General features: G+C 52.6%; 6 protein-coding genes across 6 annotated transcripts; 3 read left to right on the forward strand and 3 right to left on the reverse strand.

Annotated features, from left to right (window-relative positions):
• Nucleotides 1-1,614: 1,614 nt before the first annotated feature.
• CGGC5_v007609 (uncharacterized protein) lies at nt 1,615-2,137 on the forward strand (the record flags this gene model as incomplete). Its single annotated transcript, XM_032034313.1, has 2 exons — nt 1,615-1,662; nt 1,718-2,137. The coding sequence occupies 2 exons, from the start codon at nt 1,615-1,617 to the stop codon at nt 2,135-2,137; spliced, it is 468 nt and encodes a 155-aa protein (XP_031886788.1).
• Nucleotides 2,138-3,087: 950 nt separating this feature from the next.
• CGGC5_v007610 (uncharacterized protein) lies at nt 3,088-4,086 on the reverse strand (the record flags this gene model as incomplete). Its single annotated transcript, XM_032034314.1, has 1 exon — nt 3,088-4,086. The coding sequence occupies one exon, from the start codon at nt 4,084-4,086 to the stop codon at nt 3,088-3,090; it is 999 nt and encodes a 332-aa protein (XP_031886787.1).
• Nucleotides 4,087-5,046: 960 nt separating this feature from the next.
• On the reverse strand, nt 5,047-7,275 carry CGGC5_v007611 (uncharacterized protein; the record flags this gene model as incomplete). Its single annotated transcript, XM_032034315.1, has 1 exon — nt 5,047-7,275. The coding sequence occupies one exon, from the start codon at nt 7,273-7,275 to the stop codon at nt 5,047-5,049; it is 2,229 nt and encodes a 742-aa protein (XP_031886795.1).
• A 1,045-nt stretch (nt 7,276-8,320) lies between these two features.
• On the forward strand, nt 8,321-9,895 carry CGGC5_v007612 (uncharacterized protein; the record flags this gene model as incomplete). The annotated part of the gene is made up of 1 exon (XM_066151877.1): nt 8,321-9,895. The coding sequence occupies one exon, from the start codon at nt 8,321-8,323 to the stop codon at nt 9,893-9,895; it is 1,575 nt and encodes a 524-aa protein (XP_066008645.1).
• A 658-nt stretch (nt 9,896-10,553) lies between these two features.
• On the forward strand, nt 10,554-12,116 carry CGGC5_v007613 (uncharacterized protein; the record flags this gene model as incomplete). Its single annotated transcript, XM_032034316.1, has 1 exon — nt 10,554-12,116. One exon carries the CDS (start codon nt 10,554-10,556, stop codon nt 12,114-12,116), a length of 1,563 nt encoding a protein of 520 aa, XP_031886794.1.
• A 142-nt stretch (nt 12,117-12,258) lies between these two features.
• CGGC5_v007614 (uncharacterized protein) lies at nt 12,259-13,015 on the reverse strand (the record flags this gene model as incomplete). Its single annotated transcript, XM_032034318.1, has 2 exons — nt 12,259-12,738; nt 12,794-13,015. The coding sequence occupies 2 exons, from the start codon at nt 13,013-13,015 to the stop codon at nt 12,259-12,261; spliced, it is 702 nt and encodes a 233-aa protein (XP_031886634.1).
• Nucleotides 13,016-13,713: the final 698 nt, after the last annotated feature.

Genomic DNA, 13,713 nt, shown 5'->3' on the forward strand with positions numbered 1-13,713 from the left:
GTCCACGCTTTCCACCCCCTCGCCTCCGCCGCGCAACCCTGGTCCTGGAGCAGCTGCTTGCTTGTCCTGATGGTGTCATTGGGCCATGTGTCTTTTGGTTGCCTTCCTTGTTCCGTATTTCGGTACTCGAATATTGGAATCCCGTTTGTCCAAAACTCCGTAATGATGTAACGGTATTTTTCCCCCTTCCCATGTCACCATTGTCCACCGTGACCCTGCCGTCATCGCCTCAATGCTAATGCTGCTTAGACAACCCGTCTCCATCCTATTGACTCGATGCATTCTCCGTTCATGATGTACACGAATCGTCCCAAGTGGATGATGTGGGATGGAAGAAGCAGAAGGAAAATTGGAATAGTCTGCAGAGACGTACCTGTGGAATGAATGGATGATGGCCGAGGTTGGGGCTACCGCGTGGCTTTGCTACCCGTGCTTATTGATTGCTATCTTTGGGAACGCAAGGCTTCCCAGCGACATCAACTTCGGGGAACAGCCGTTGATCGCGACGGAAACCCAACGCCACGATTCGTTCGATCCGAGATGGGCTACATGCGTAGCACCAAACGGGAGGCGACTTGGAGGTGCTTTGGTCCAGTTTGGCTAGCGTAGCGTGCACCGTTCCGTTGGGGGGGAGGTCTCGGATTTTTCCACGTCGTCTCTTTCGCCTCCAACGAATCTTTTGGTGCCTTCTTTGGTGCTCGGAACCGCACATATGGAGCTTTGGTTTAGAGCGAAGCGACCATTTCGTCGTCTCTCCCCAGAATGACGAGCATCGGATTCCGTCACCGACGCGGCACTGCTCACATGTCCTCCGTGCCAATGGGCAAAAGATCCAAACGGGCCATGATCCCCGTCTCAGACACGCAGGAAAAGCTGGCGGACCTCAAAGCCTGATGTGATGTCCATCTCCAGAGAGAGCAAGGCAAGGCAAGCTCTCGTCTGCTCGCTTTCCCGTGCTGGAGGACTGCATATTGTTGCCGCGGGGATGACGTGAGGATGTGGGTCTTCTCCGTCCTCCCTTCTCGCTCTTTCCGCCTCCTTCTCCATCCAAGGCAGCGCATTTCGACATGGGTCCCGCCGCACGGCACCAGGGCTGAGTTGGGGAGCTGTCGATGGCGGTGGTGCTAGTGGTCACTCGGGTACGTACCGTTTCCATCATTCGTCTGTCGTGTGTATCCATCCGTATTGTGCCAGTCTCGGAGTGCCACCCGCGGTCCGCTAGGTCGACGGCTGCCTCTAGACTGTTTTCCCATTCGCCTTCGAAGGGGGGGCGTGTGGTTCATGGACACGCCAAGCATGTGCCTAGCATTGTGGAGGATTCAGGCGGTGGTGGTGCCTGGCCTTTCTCCTTCTCTCTCGGCAGCAAGCAGAAGGACCTAGCCGATGGGGGCGTGTATACGTGGGAGGACGGGAGAGACAGACACGCCTCTTGGCGTCGAACGGCCTGTCGAAAGATATATAAGACTCTTTTCCATGAGCCCCAATGTTCATCTGCCTCCCTCCACTTTACCAATCAACAAAGCTGTACTCTATCCGTTCCAACACTAAATCCATCAATCTCTAATCACCAACTTTCACTTCCAACCTTAAACACTAAACCCAACCACCATCAACATGCGTTTCTCCGCCGCTTCCGTCCTCGCCTTCGCCGCCCTGGCTGCTGTAAGTTGACCATACTCACTCTACCAAATACCCAGACGACTAACACACCACCCAGGCCCAGGCTGAGACCGTAACCGTCACCACTCCCACTCTTCCCTCCGTCCCGGGCGTCACTCAGGCCTCCTCCGTTATTGGCGGCGTCTCTAGCGCCATCCAGTCTGGCCTCTCCTCCCTCTCCGCTGCGGAGTCCTCCCTCGGCGGCCAGGTCTCCTCCGCCCTCGAGTCCATCAGCGCCGGTGCCTCCTCCCGCGCCGCCAACCTGAGCTCCCAGCTCGCCACTGCCACCGGCTCCGCCGCCGCCTCTCTCTCCTCCGCTCTCGAGTCCGCCAGCCAAGAGGCCAGCTCTGCCGTCGAGAGCGCCACTGGCTCCGGCTCTGCTCAGAGCACCACCGCCCCCGGCGCTGCCCCGGCTCAGACCGCTGCCGTCGCCATGGGTGCCCTCCTCGGTGGTGCCGCCCTCATTGCCAACCTGTAAGGGGGTGGCTTTGTTCGCGCGCGTCCTTCATTGCATGGGAATGTGATTTAGCGGAAATGATCGGCAAATCGGTGTGGTAATGGATATTACACAGCATTGTTCGGGAACCTTTTTTTAAAACTACCTCTTCGGAAGATATCATGATGTAATACCAGTACAACTTTGTACATCAAATGAAACCAACGTACATTTTGCACCTTTTGGCTCTTTCAGACATGTTCTGTGTATGCATTTCGGGTGATTTGTGATATGTTGACAAGTCTTTGGTCATCGAGATCTCCGCCGGGAAAGGCTCCGCCGTGTAACGCGCCTTGGCCAATCCCGACCGCTTGGCGCCAGGAGTAAGCCACCTCGGACGAATATTGGCAAAGGGGGCGTCTGCCACATCATACCTGGCAGAGCTGGAGGAATGCTGTCCACAAGCTGAGCTTCGCGGCGCAGCTGCCAAAGTACCTATCCAGGATCACTTAACGCAAGGGGATGATCTCATGTATAACCGTCGCGCATTGTCTCCTGCAGTCTTGGACCGTCTTGTATTGCTTGCTGCACAAATGAAGATGAGGATCTGCCTTGGGGGTAAATGGCTGCTCCGTCGCAATAGGCGCATTTTCTCCGGATGATTCCAGGATGATGTGACAGGACCACGCTTGTGGTTTGTTCTGGACCGTACTTCGTATCCGGAGCTATGCGCGTTGTGCTAGCTCCAATGTCGCCCTTGGTTCGGCAAACAGCACCCGCACCCCAAGGCTTCCAGCCACCTTGGCTGCACCAGCCCCCAACTGCTTCAACCAGTGTTTCACAGGACGAAAAGCAAAGGTGGAACATACGACTTGCGCTTGATGATGATTGAAAAGTAGTCGAGACAAGGAAATCCATGCTCGGTTCTATTCCCTTCTCCCTTTGATTGCGCCGAGTAGAAAATACGTAGTGTGGTGGTCGGTTAGCCTTTGTTACGCCTTCGACCGGGTATCTGCCCATAACTTGTCGATAATCTGGAAAATCGCCGTAATGTCCTTCATGACGGCGTCGTCGACCTGCCCGCCGAGTCTCTGCTGCATCTTGTCCGGATGCCACCGGACACGTTCTTCTCGCAGTTTGCCCGCGAACTCCTTCTCGCCAATCTCCTCCACGGCCAGCCCATTGACGATGAATCGGCGGACTTCCTTCTCGCTAATGTCCTTCTGGCGCCCGCTCTCCACCGGCCACGGTATCGTGTCAGCGTCGCCGGTCCATTTCGCCCAGTCTTGCACGTAGTCTTCCCAAAGTGACGCCCACATCTTCTTCTGTCGCCTCTCCTCCCCGCGACGCAGACTACGCTCCATGTCCTCTTGTAACTTTCTGTTCCTCTTCTCATCCTCCGACTTGCGCTTACGCGCCTCTTCGCGTCGCGCCCGCTCTTCCAGCAGTCCTTGATGCGTCTTCTCCCACATCTTTTGCCTGACGTGCGTGGCATACTCCTCGTCCGTCATGCGCTCTAGCTCGCCTTGTGGGCCGGTCCGCTCGTTGGAGTAGACGTGTATCGGCTGGCCGTAGACTCCCTGCCAGTACGCCGCACCTTCGTCGTCCGCCATGGCATCAAACAGCGATTCGCGGAATGCGGCATCTGGGTCAAGCGCCTGCGGTTCGTAGGGGTTCGGGGGTGTGGGCGATCGTGATCGTCTGCGGTGCCTCCGAGAGTGATGGTGGCGGCGATGCGAGCGGGAGTCATCATCGTCGCCGTCGCGCTCGCGCTCGCGATGGCGGTGTGACCTTGATTTGTGCTTGGACTTCAGGCGGATGCGTGACGATCTCGGTTGAAGATGATCGTCATCTTTGGCCGCCTCATCCTTCACCTCTGGCTCCTCAGGCGTGCTTCGCTTCGTGCGCTTCGGTGCAGGCTCGTGGCCCTCGTCCGGGTTTATCGAAGAGAGGATGTGCCGCCGGCGCGGCGAAGTCGGCAGGCTTGTCATCGCGAGCGTCCCATCAGCGCGTCTAGACGTGTGTCGTCGAAATTTGCGATGAGGATGGGGCACAAGGTTTCGCGGTTGACAGGAGCAAAGATGGAGGGGTCGTCCTGGGAGTGAGTTGACGTCGTAGGTTTTGGCTTATCTTATCGCGCGGCGTTGAAGGTCTTCCTTGTTGCGGGGCTTGGCAGTTGCCGTCCCTGGATCATTCCTGCGAGATAAGGTTAAGTCCGCCTCCCCGCCAGCAACGGTCTGGTACATTCCTCATATGCTTATCTTGAGGCTCAACAGAGTGCAACGTCGATTGATCAGGGACGCGGACCGTCGATTGCGGTTGCATTTTGCGCCAAGATACTTCCAGGTATCCCGTCATTTATCGCTCACGATGTCGATTTCTGAAGTATTCTCATGACTCCGCGCATCGCCCATGGTCACATCAGAGTCCCTTGCGGTTCAACAGCCGATATCGTAGATGGGATCGGTCTCTTCTTAAGGCCGATATGCGTTGCCCAAAAGCTCTGTCTCATGTAATATCTCTAAGACCTAGCTACCTAAGAGCATTCAAGTCGAGGGACAGCGCAGCCAAACTCTCTGCTGCAGAGTCTCCAAAGTCCCTCGGGACTTTCGCTGCCAGTAGCAGTGAAACTAAATACAATTCGCTTTCCCCCTGTCAAACCCGATAATCCCGTTCGTCTTGTTGAAAGTCACACGCCAATTTTTGCAATTACCTCCCAAATGAGTTGTTGAAGTCCCATGTTGCGCTCTAATTCGTCTTGTTGAAAGCAACACGCCAATTTTTGTGGTCCCTACATCGAGGGATGTTGAAGTCCCACGTTGCGTCGTCCCGGAATTTGTGCCAATTTGTGACTTCTGACTTCTGACGTCGTACCCCTCTCTGTTCGTCTTGTTCTCCCCTCATAAACGGACGTTCACATTCATGCTGAATACCTCGCAAGCGCCAGACAATTACAGAGACGTCGAGTATGTATCGGTGACGGCGAGGAGACTCGCTTCTTCAGTATACATGGAAAGCTCTACATCCGGACTCTTAACTCCTGATGACGAAGGGGAAGGTGATGTACGCTTCAGAAGCAAGTTCTCCAGACGAATTCCCAGCGTCTTTTGCGCCTTTTCCAACATGTGCTCGGCAACATGTTTCAAGATCCAAGATGGAAGAGCGCACGCCGACCAGTTCTTGTGTCCCCCGGGATACATGACATTGCCAATGTTGGCCTCATAGTACTCAACCGCGCTGCTGCATGCGGGGCAGCAGTGCTTGGAGACCGGCATCACACTGATTGTTTTCAGGAACAAGTCCGTGATAGATTTGTCTGGGATGTCTGCAGTCTGTGAGATCTCAGTTCTGTGACGCGCCAGAATTTGCAGACATATCAAAATTGTCTCGCAGTGGCATGTGCCATTGAAGACAGCCTCGTCGAATTTGAACTCCGACTGACCAGCATCCTTCCGAAGACTTGCGATCTGCTTCATCACTTCTTCTTGCTCCTGGGGTGAAAGATATCTGCCCGAGGGAAGCTTGACTCTCCGAAGAAGTTGTTTGAGTGGCTCCATCTCGTGATCGTCATATTTCGGCTGGGTCTCAAGAAGGCAAAATCCTGACTTGGATGTGATCAATGAGGCAATCTGTTGGTCGCCGTTCGTCTCTTTGACCTCATACTTTCCTAGGCTAGAGATTGCCTGTGAATGCAACGTCAAAAGGTTTATGTAAGTAATCGCGGCTCTGGACCAACTTGAGCAGGCAATCTCGTCAAGTTCTGCTAGCTCGGTGTCATCAATGTCTTCAGTTACATCATTGCTATCGTCCATGTCGTTAGAGTCTTCGGCGTAATGCTGCGAAAGGGGCGATTCCGGTCTGAAGTTGTGTGCATCCATTGGCTTGCTGATCTGCTCGAGCCAGTCGAAGTGCCCAGGCAGTATTGTCGTTGAGAACATGGTCCGAAACAAATCCAACAGCGCCATCCAGTAGTTGAAGTTGATGACTAGCTTCTGCATGACAGTAGCATCAGCTGGTTGGGCACCTGCGGTTTTTTTCAGGTACTCCGTTTGTTTGGAGTGGCATTCTCTTTTGTGCTTGACCAACTCCTTCAGGGCGTCAGAAAAACCCTTCAGTAGAGCTGCGAAGATTTCTTGGAATGCGAGTCTTCCGTTCAGGTCATACCACTCTTTCGTAGACGGCGGATAATTCTTTATGCCCGTGATCTTGCCACGGTCCTTGAGGAAGCCAATGATGTGCCTCATGTTCTTCATCTGTTGAGGTGTAAGGGGTTTGACGTCTCTTGGGGGTGGGAAGTGTTTGTCGGCTAGACGTCGCGCGTTCTCGGGAAAATCAGCCGTGAGAGCCACGAAGAAATTTCTCTTATTGGAGGACCTGGGCTTGGGCTTGTCGGACTTGGGCTTGTCGGACTTGGAAGTGTCGGACTTGGGCGGATCTCTGTGTCCTCGTCGCAACCGCGCATTCATCTTGTCACAACTCGTGACTATGACATACGTCTTGAAAGCTCCGAACGCTCTGCGAAGCTCCGATTGCGTGAGGGCCAGCCGCATGCGTCTGAGGAGATAGACAAGATTGTCGGCGTGCATAGCAAAAGATATTTTTGAGCGCAGCATCATCCGTCCCCTCGAGTCTCCTATCTTTTGTCTGACCGTCATCTCGATGTTGTCAACGTAATACTTGGCAGCTCTTGTGCCCGCGGGGAAGGCCTGTCCTGTAAGCTTGACGATCTTGCAATCAATCTGCCCGAGAGTCTGGCCTGAAGGTGGTGCCTGAAGCTGGACGTCGTCACGTCTGAAGTTTCGTGTGATGACGAACCCGGATCTTACATCCGCCAACTCTAGGCCTTTTTCGGTGACGGGATTGAGAGCTGTGAGCTTCAGCCGCCGCATTGCATCCATCAAAACATCGTTGGTCTCTAACAGAGCAACGGCGACAACTTCATGTTGTCGAACGAGGAGGGTCGTTAGATGCGCGGCAAATGGGTAGATTTTCTGCGTAGTGGATTTCTTCTTGCCCGCGTACCACTGGGTTTTGGCCACCTCATGTGGACCGGCAGCGGCAGTAGTCGCTGATGGTTCGCCAGAAAGACCCAAACCATTCGTGATGGCTAGCCATTGCGTTGTAGACCGGAATTCTAAATCCATCTGTCTTGTGGCAAGCTCGGGTTTGCCAGGTGCCATTTTCGGCAACAAGGATGTCGTCGACGTCGAGATCGACGACGACGACGATAACGAGGACGACGATTGTCAAGGAGGGCGACGTTTTCTGTGAAAGTGTGAGACTTCTTTCTATTGCAAGACGACAAATCGTATAAAAACCTTGCGATTCTGAACGCTCGCGAGTAAATAAGCGCGGCCAAAGCACCAACGATGCTCAATATCGCTTCCAATGAGCCGGGCGATGTATCTTCGTGGATGATGCTATGATGTGTCAGAATGGAATGTTGTCATAATTCGGACGGGAGCTCGACGCGAACCTTGCGAAGCGGTAGTTCTCGCTGTACTGGAAGAAGTGAGAGAACGATGCAACGATAGTGCGTCGTCAGATCACCATGATGGTACACGCTCTGAACGCGTATTGAAGAAGGAACAACCAGGGGCGAAGAAGATGGATGTGGGATCTCGACAAGTACGAGACCAGCAAAGTGACAAACGGCTGGATTTCCAGTTCGCAGAAAAGAGGTAGGGATGAGGAATGGGGAAAAAAGGATAAATGGCGGGGGTGGGCGGAAAGGTGAGATTGCCCGGGGAACAGTTTGCAAAAAGTTTTGTCACCCCTTTTCAGGCAGGCACTTGAATAATCGAGAAGTGAATCGGGAGACCACTGGCAAGGATAGACGGGAAAGGAAGAGGGACAAGAAAGTGGGACGTGAGCAGAGATGCAGAGCAGATAAGGATGCGGACAGATGACTTGGTGCTTTCTTTCACGTTCCAAGACTGAATAGCATCAGAGAACAAGTCAGAGGCTACATTTGGGCAGGTGAGGTGCAGAGTCACAAACATCAACGGAGACGGAGTTCCTGAAGACCTGCTGAGTCCCTACATTGGGGAATCAATCACAGAACAGACCAATGGACCACATTTCCAGGTAAAAGACAACTTCATCAAACATGCCAGTAACGTTGTACGACTCCTCAATTGCATGCGAGATGCTCGCACGGCCGACACTTTGCAACAGGCCACTACCCAGTTTCGTGTATATTGCATAATTGCAGGGTGCGAGAAGATGCAGGCACGCTTTTTCCGAGGCTCGAGGAACTCAGATGGCTCAGACAAGACGATTCCAGACGACAAGACAAGTGAAAACGAGACTACGGAGAACGACGAAACCGAAGGACAGACAGAGCCAGATGAGATAAGGAAGATAAAGGCATCTAACGGCGGCAGCAGAAGAAACTTCTACAACATTTTGACGCATGACTTAACCTGCCGTGTTTCTTCCAACAAGGAAGAGTGGCCTCCATTCGGACTCGGATTCCCGTCGCTCTCTGAATGTAGCTTCGCCCGACTGAACCACATAATCCAATTCCTCAGAGAAAATGGGTACGGAGAGAATATCGAAGACTACCACCCATCGGTCTCGAAGTGGTACCACACGACCAAGGACAGGGAAGCCTTTCATCACATCCTTCGATCACTGCTAGGGGCCTCTGCAGAGAAGCTGGACAGCCTTGTCTCCTCTAAAAAGGCGCTTCACGAAGCAAGTTCCAAGACGTTGAAGCTCGATTCCAAAAGACAACATCTACAAGATACCGAAATTTATGGACTGGCAGTGGAGTTCAACAGCTGGATATACATGCTCAACGTTTTTGTGAGCAAGTTTCGCCATACCCTATCGTCGCACATTGATTGGCTCAAGCACGAGTTTCACACGGATAATATGGATAGTTTCATCGCCTCGCCGCTGCATCCAGGCGTCGCTGTTTACAATCCGTCGTCGTCTCTTGGTGAATACATCCTCCAGGAAGCTGGAGTGGGGCCATACTATGACCAAGCTGAGCTTGGGCACGAAGCATTCGACCTCTCTGTCCTTGATCACCGGTCTCGTAGGAGCTGGCCAAGAGCTGCGATGGTGTATCTCGATAACATCACTGCTAATTTCAATGGCATGTTCGAATTTGAGCCAGGCTCACTTTCTCTGAATGCCAAGGATAAAAGACAAGCGATGGATACACTGTCAAGAATGCGATTCCAGCTTGTTGATATCACCCCAAACGACGAGGATCACGATAAACTCCCTCTGGGAGAGTTGCTACGCACTTTTAAGCTATTCACGAAAACATTATCGGAAGACGACCAAAGCCAAATCTGTGAACTGATCAACATTGAGCGAAGAGAATCTGAGCCCCCAAGGGAAGACATCGATCTGGAAACATCATACTTCAGTGGAGAATCGCATCCTGAGGCGTACATAATCTGCCTTCACTTGCTGGCCAGGGAGAGGCGCAGATTGGGTAGCAAATTCACGGCACCTGCAGACATCGTGCTTCCTGACAAGGAAGTGATAGATATCTTCCAGAAGAACATCACCCAACTTGCGGTGACCGGGCGTTGTTGCCCAGCTTGCGATCTGCTTATAAGATTCTATTCGAGAAGAGCAGGCGTGAAGGTAGTCCACTCTGAAGATCACCGTGTCTGGATCCCTTGCTCTCTGCCTCCATGGATCCCTCGAGAAACAGGCACATATATGCTCAACTTCGTAGCTGAGGAGCTACGGGAACGATTGCCGGAGTTTATCGAACATCTTTGGATCACAAAGGATCTGCTGGAAGAGCGGAAGGCGAGTGAACATCAGGAATGAGAAGGGAAGTAAGCATTATCGAAGGAAGTCGGGGTCACATAAGTATCTGGATCATCCAATACATAACTTGGACTGTTGGATGGTGTTCCCGAGTCTCAGAGAGACACTAGGAAGGCGAATGCAACGTAGGAGGGCAGGTGTGCAGGGTAAAGGGAGGCAAGAACAACTCTATGAAAGCGACACAGATGGAACAAGTGCTTTCCTCGGCATGAATTTCTACAGCCGCGATTTGCAGGAACAGCCAGTGACCCACTTGATGGCATATTTATCCTCAACAAAGTGTCTTCATACCCTGATGAACGACCTTGCTGGCCTCTAAATCTTTGAATCAAATAAACTCTATTCGTTCTTATTTTGTCTCCATAAACTTGCTGTATTTTGGTCCCTCCAGCGTTTGGGTGACTCTTTCCGGTCCCATCTTGTCACTCCTGGCGGCTTCTTCAACCCATTTCTACTCTTCGTCCGCGCTTCGATCCTATTCGGGTAATTTGAACAACAACAGCGAGATCGCGACAGCTTCATGACGATTATCGACAACAGAGATGTCCTCTCACGCGACGAGATACTGAGACTTCGGTCCATAACGCAACTCTTGTCATTGACGAATGGATACCATCTCGATTCAGCCCCGCTCTTAGGCCCCCTTTTACTTGAGGACATGCGACTTCATATTGAAGGCGTAGGTAAAGACGAAGGCTACACGTACAAGGAGTGCGCAGCTTCCTTCGCAACCCTCCTCGTGCGAAAGGATGAGGTTGTCACCGTGATGCTGCAAGGGCCCAAGAGACCTGGTGGAGACGACCCTGCATCGGGCCATGCCGTCCTCTCGATCGCCGTGCGGAGTGCAGGCAAGGACGAGCCTTCACCACAGGCGCTTCCCAAGCAGGCAGTCCGTCAAATGTTGCAGCCGGACGTGGAAGGCATTCCTGACGACGTTTCGGTGGCACATTACTATATAACTAACATGGCGAACATCACCCCCGGCACGCATGTTGGGAATGTCATCGATATCTTGAGAAATATGCGGACGGCAAGAACATTTCAACACTATGCCCAGGGCCTGGCAGCATTCCGCCGGTACGTGGCCATTTCATGCTGCGAGAAGATGGAAGCGGGGACTTACCGACGAGGGGAGAACAAACGCAATTTCTTCACGGCTATCACGTCCGCCACGATCGCGGAGTGTAAGGAATATTGCCAATGGGACGAAGGAGGAGCCCAGCCTTTTTCCGCAGAGCAACTCAAGATCATGCAAGCAGTGGTCGCCTTTCTCCGATCCCAAGGAAAAGGCCCAGGTGTCGAGGTTTATCCGTACGAGAGGAACCCTTGGTACGACTTGGACGGCAGGAAAGCGTTCCATGCTGTCCTCAGTCGGCTCGTAAAAGGCAACTGCCATGCTATCAGGGGATTAGTTAAGAGAAGGTCCGATCGTGAGAGATGGAATAACGACCGCACATATTTCGACGACAGCGCAGATCAGCTCGTCGCGTGGGCTTATCATCTTTCGTTGTTCCACCACATGTTCGAGCACAGGATTTACCAACACCTCCACTTACTTGCTTGTGTGTACAAGCTCAGTTCCGCCTTGTGTGTTGAATCAGAGTCGCCGTTATACCATGAGTACTACAAGAAGGCTCCCATCAGCGACACCGCCGACCGCCGAGGGAAGCACCGGTATTATTCGGATACCAACCCAGAGAGAGAAATGTTGCGTCACCTTGACACGGTTTCAGAGTGGGATTGGGCAGATGCCGGGAAGCAGTACATTAAAAATCTCTCGCTGCATGTCCGCGCCATGATGGATTTCGTACCTAGGGATATGGATCTCAAGGCGAGGCCCGGGCAGGAAATCGTGTCAGAGATAGTGTGGAAGACACATTTTCGTTTCTTCGAGGGTACGATAGACGGCGGAGACCGCGAGATGCTCCCCATCAGCGAGCTACTGGGCACCTTGAAGACACCAGAGGGCCGGACGAGATCAACGAAAACGCAACAACGTATCATGAGCTGGATCAATAGTCAACGCACGGCGGTTCGCGAAGGCTCTGAGTATGACTTCGACGCCACGCACCATGACGGCACTGTTCACCACGAAGCTACGATGCTACGCATCCAGCTCTTGCCCCAAATGAAACGGCCCCTGAAGTTGGTGGTTACTACTGAGCAGTGCTGCCCTACCTGCGCTTATCTCTTCGAATTCTGCAAGATACAAAGAAGCTGAAATTAAAGACCTGAGGCCATAGACGACATATATGAAGACGCAAGATAGCTGACCAACATTACATATCATTTAATGAACAACTTGATCTTACATTGTGGTTTAAGAAGGATGATCCGCAAGACCTGCTTGCTTTTCAACACAATTAAAACTGGATCATGCGTCGCGAATCAAGGATCCGGCCCACGTTCTGCTGGACAGCTTCAAAGCGCATGAACCCGCAGCTTTCACTTTCTAGATGATTCATGGTGGCGGCCAAGGTAGTGAACTCTCTTCCACAGTGCGTGTTGGGACAATGATAGAGCGATTGTTGGTGAACCGGCGAGTTGAGGTGTTGGTTGAGCGAGTTCAGCTTTCCGTACAAGTTACCGCACATGTAACACTGATACGCATCATGTCTGTAGTTGTACGAGTACTCGGTTGCCGAGTATGTGGGAGAGCCGTGAAACTCGAGCAACTTCTTAGAGATAATGCCGTTCGGGTCCCGGCGTCTGACGGCGAGATAGAGAGCATCGCGGTTGAGGGGCGCGTTGGGACAGCTTCCTCTTTCAAGATGGTGAACCAGGCCGGTTGCGGAAGCTCGCTCGACTCCGCAAAAGGGGCAGGAAATTCTAGAATTTAAGTGCTGACTTGTGTCAGACAATGGCTGCATCAAGGGATTGGGAGAGATATCTAAAGACCTGTTGGATAGCGTTCCAAGACGTGAAGTCTCTGTCACAAGGACCGCAATGTAAATGGTCTTCCGCTTCGTGCTCTTGCTTGTCCTCGCTGTCGGCGAAATACTCATCGCAAGAATAACATTCAAATCTAGGTGGGGAATGGCCGGTAGCATCGCAATGCTGATCCCTAGCTCGCCATCCAGCCCAGAACTGGCGATTACAAGTGCCGCAGGTGAAAGTCATGGTTTCAACGTCCAATTTGCGGGCTTCTTTGCATGCAAAAAGTGAGTGGATGAAAGACGAAGCTTGTAATCGCATTCATGTCGCACGCGGCGGGGTTTATCTGTTGATAAACGTGTCACAAACCTTAAGACCAGGTCAGGGCTCTCTGTCAGCTATCGGATCAGCAGAAGAAGCAATTTGCTGGAGTTGCATTGACGGAAACAGATCAAACAACCAGCCAGTCAGGTCTTAGAGTGACTAGGGGTCCAGTCCGGCCTAAGCTTCAATTGAGCTTTCTTCTGAAGTTGTGATGGCACTCTCAGCTCAGACTATGGCAGTAAGCAATGCAACGTCCTCTGCTGCCTGTTTGTTGCACAAGTATGTCGTCGCATCTCCACGAAGGCACGCTGGCTTATTCTAGTAGCATCCGAGCGTCCTATCTTTCGCGTCCTCACAATACGTCGTCTTCGTAAACGCGGATAGGTCTGAAGGAAGGAATTGGGGATCCGAGTTGCCGACGCGACCTCTACTGATGGATGCGCGCGACTCAGCTACCGACCTGGCAGTACGGTGTAAGTACGGCGTAAGTGCGGCGGACTGGCTGCTGACTGGACAGGCTCCTGGGGTTGTGCATGCGTCGGAGGTACCGGATATGTATCGCGAAAAGCCGAATGCGGGACAGGCTTCAATGCAGGTCGTCATAGCTCCCCACTTTTCCG

Source organism: Colletotrichum fructicola (assembly GCF_000319635.2).
Source record: "Colletotrichum fructicola Nara gc5 chromosome Unknown KSG_Nara_v1_contig04, whole genome shotgun sequence".
Classification (NCBI taxonomy): Eukaryota; Fungi; Ascomycota; class Sordariomycetes; order Glomerellales; family Glomerellaceae; genus Colletotrichum; species Colletotrichum fructicola.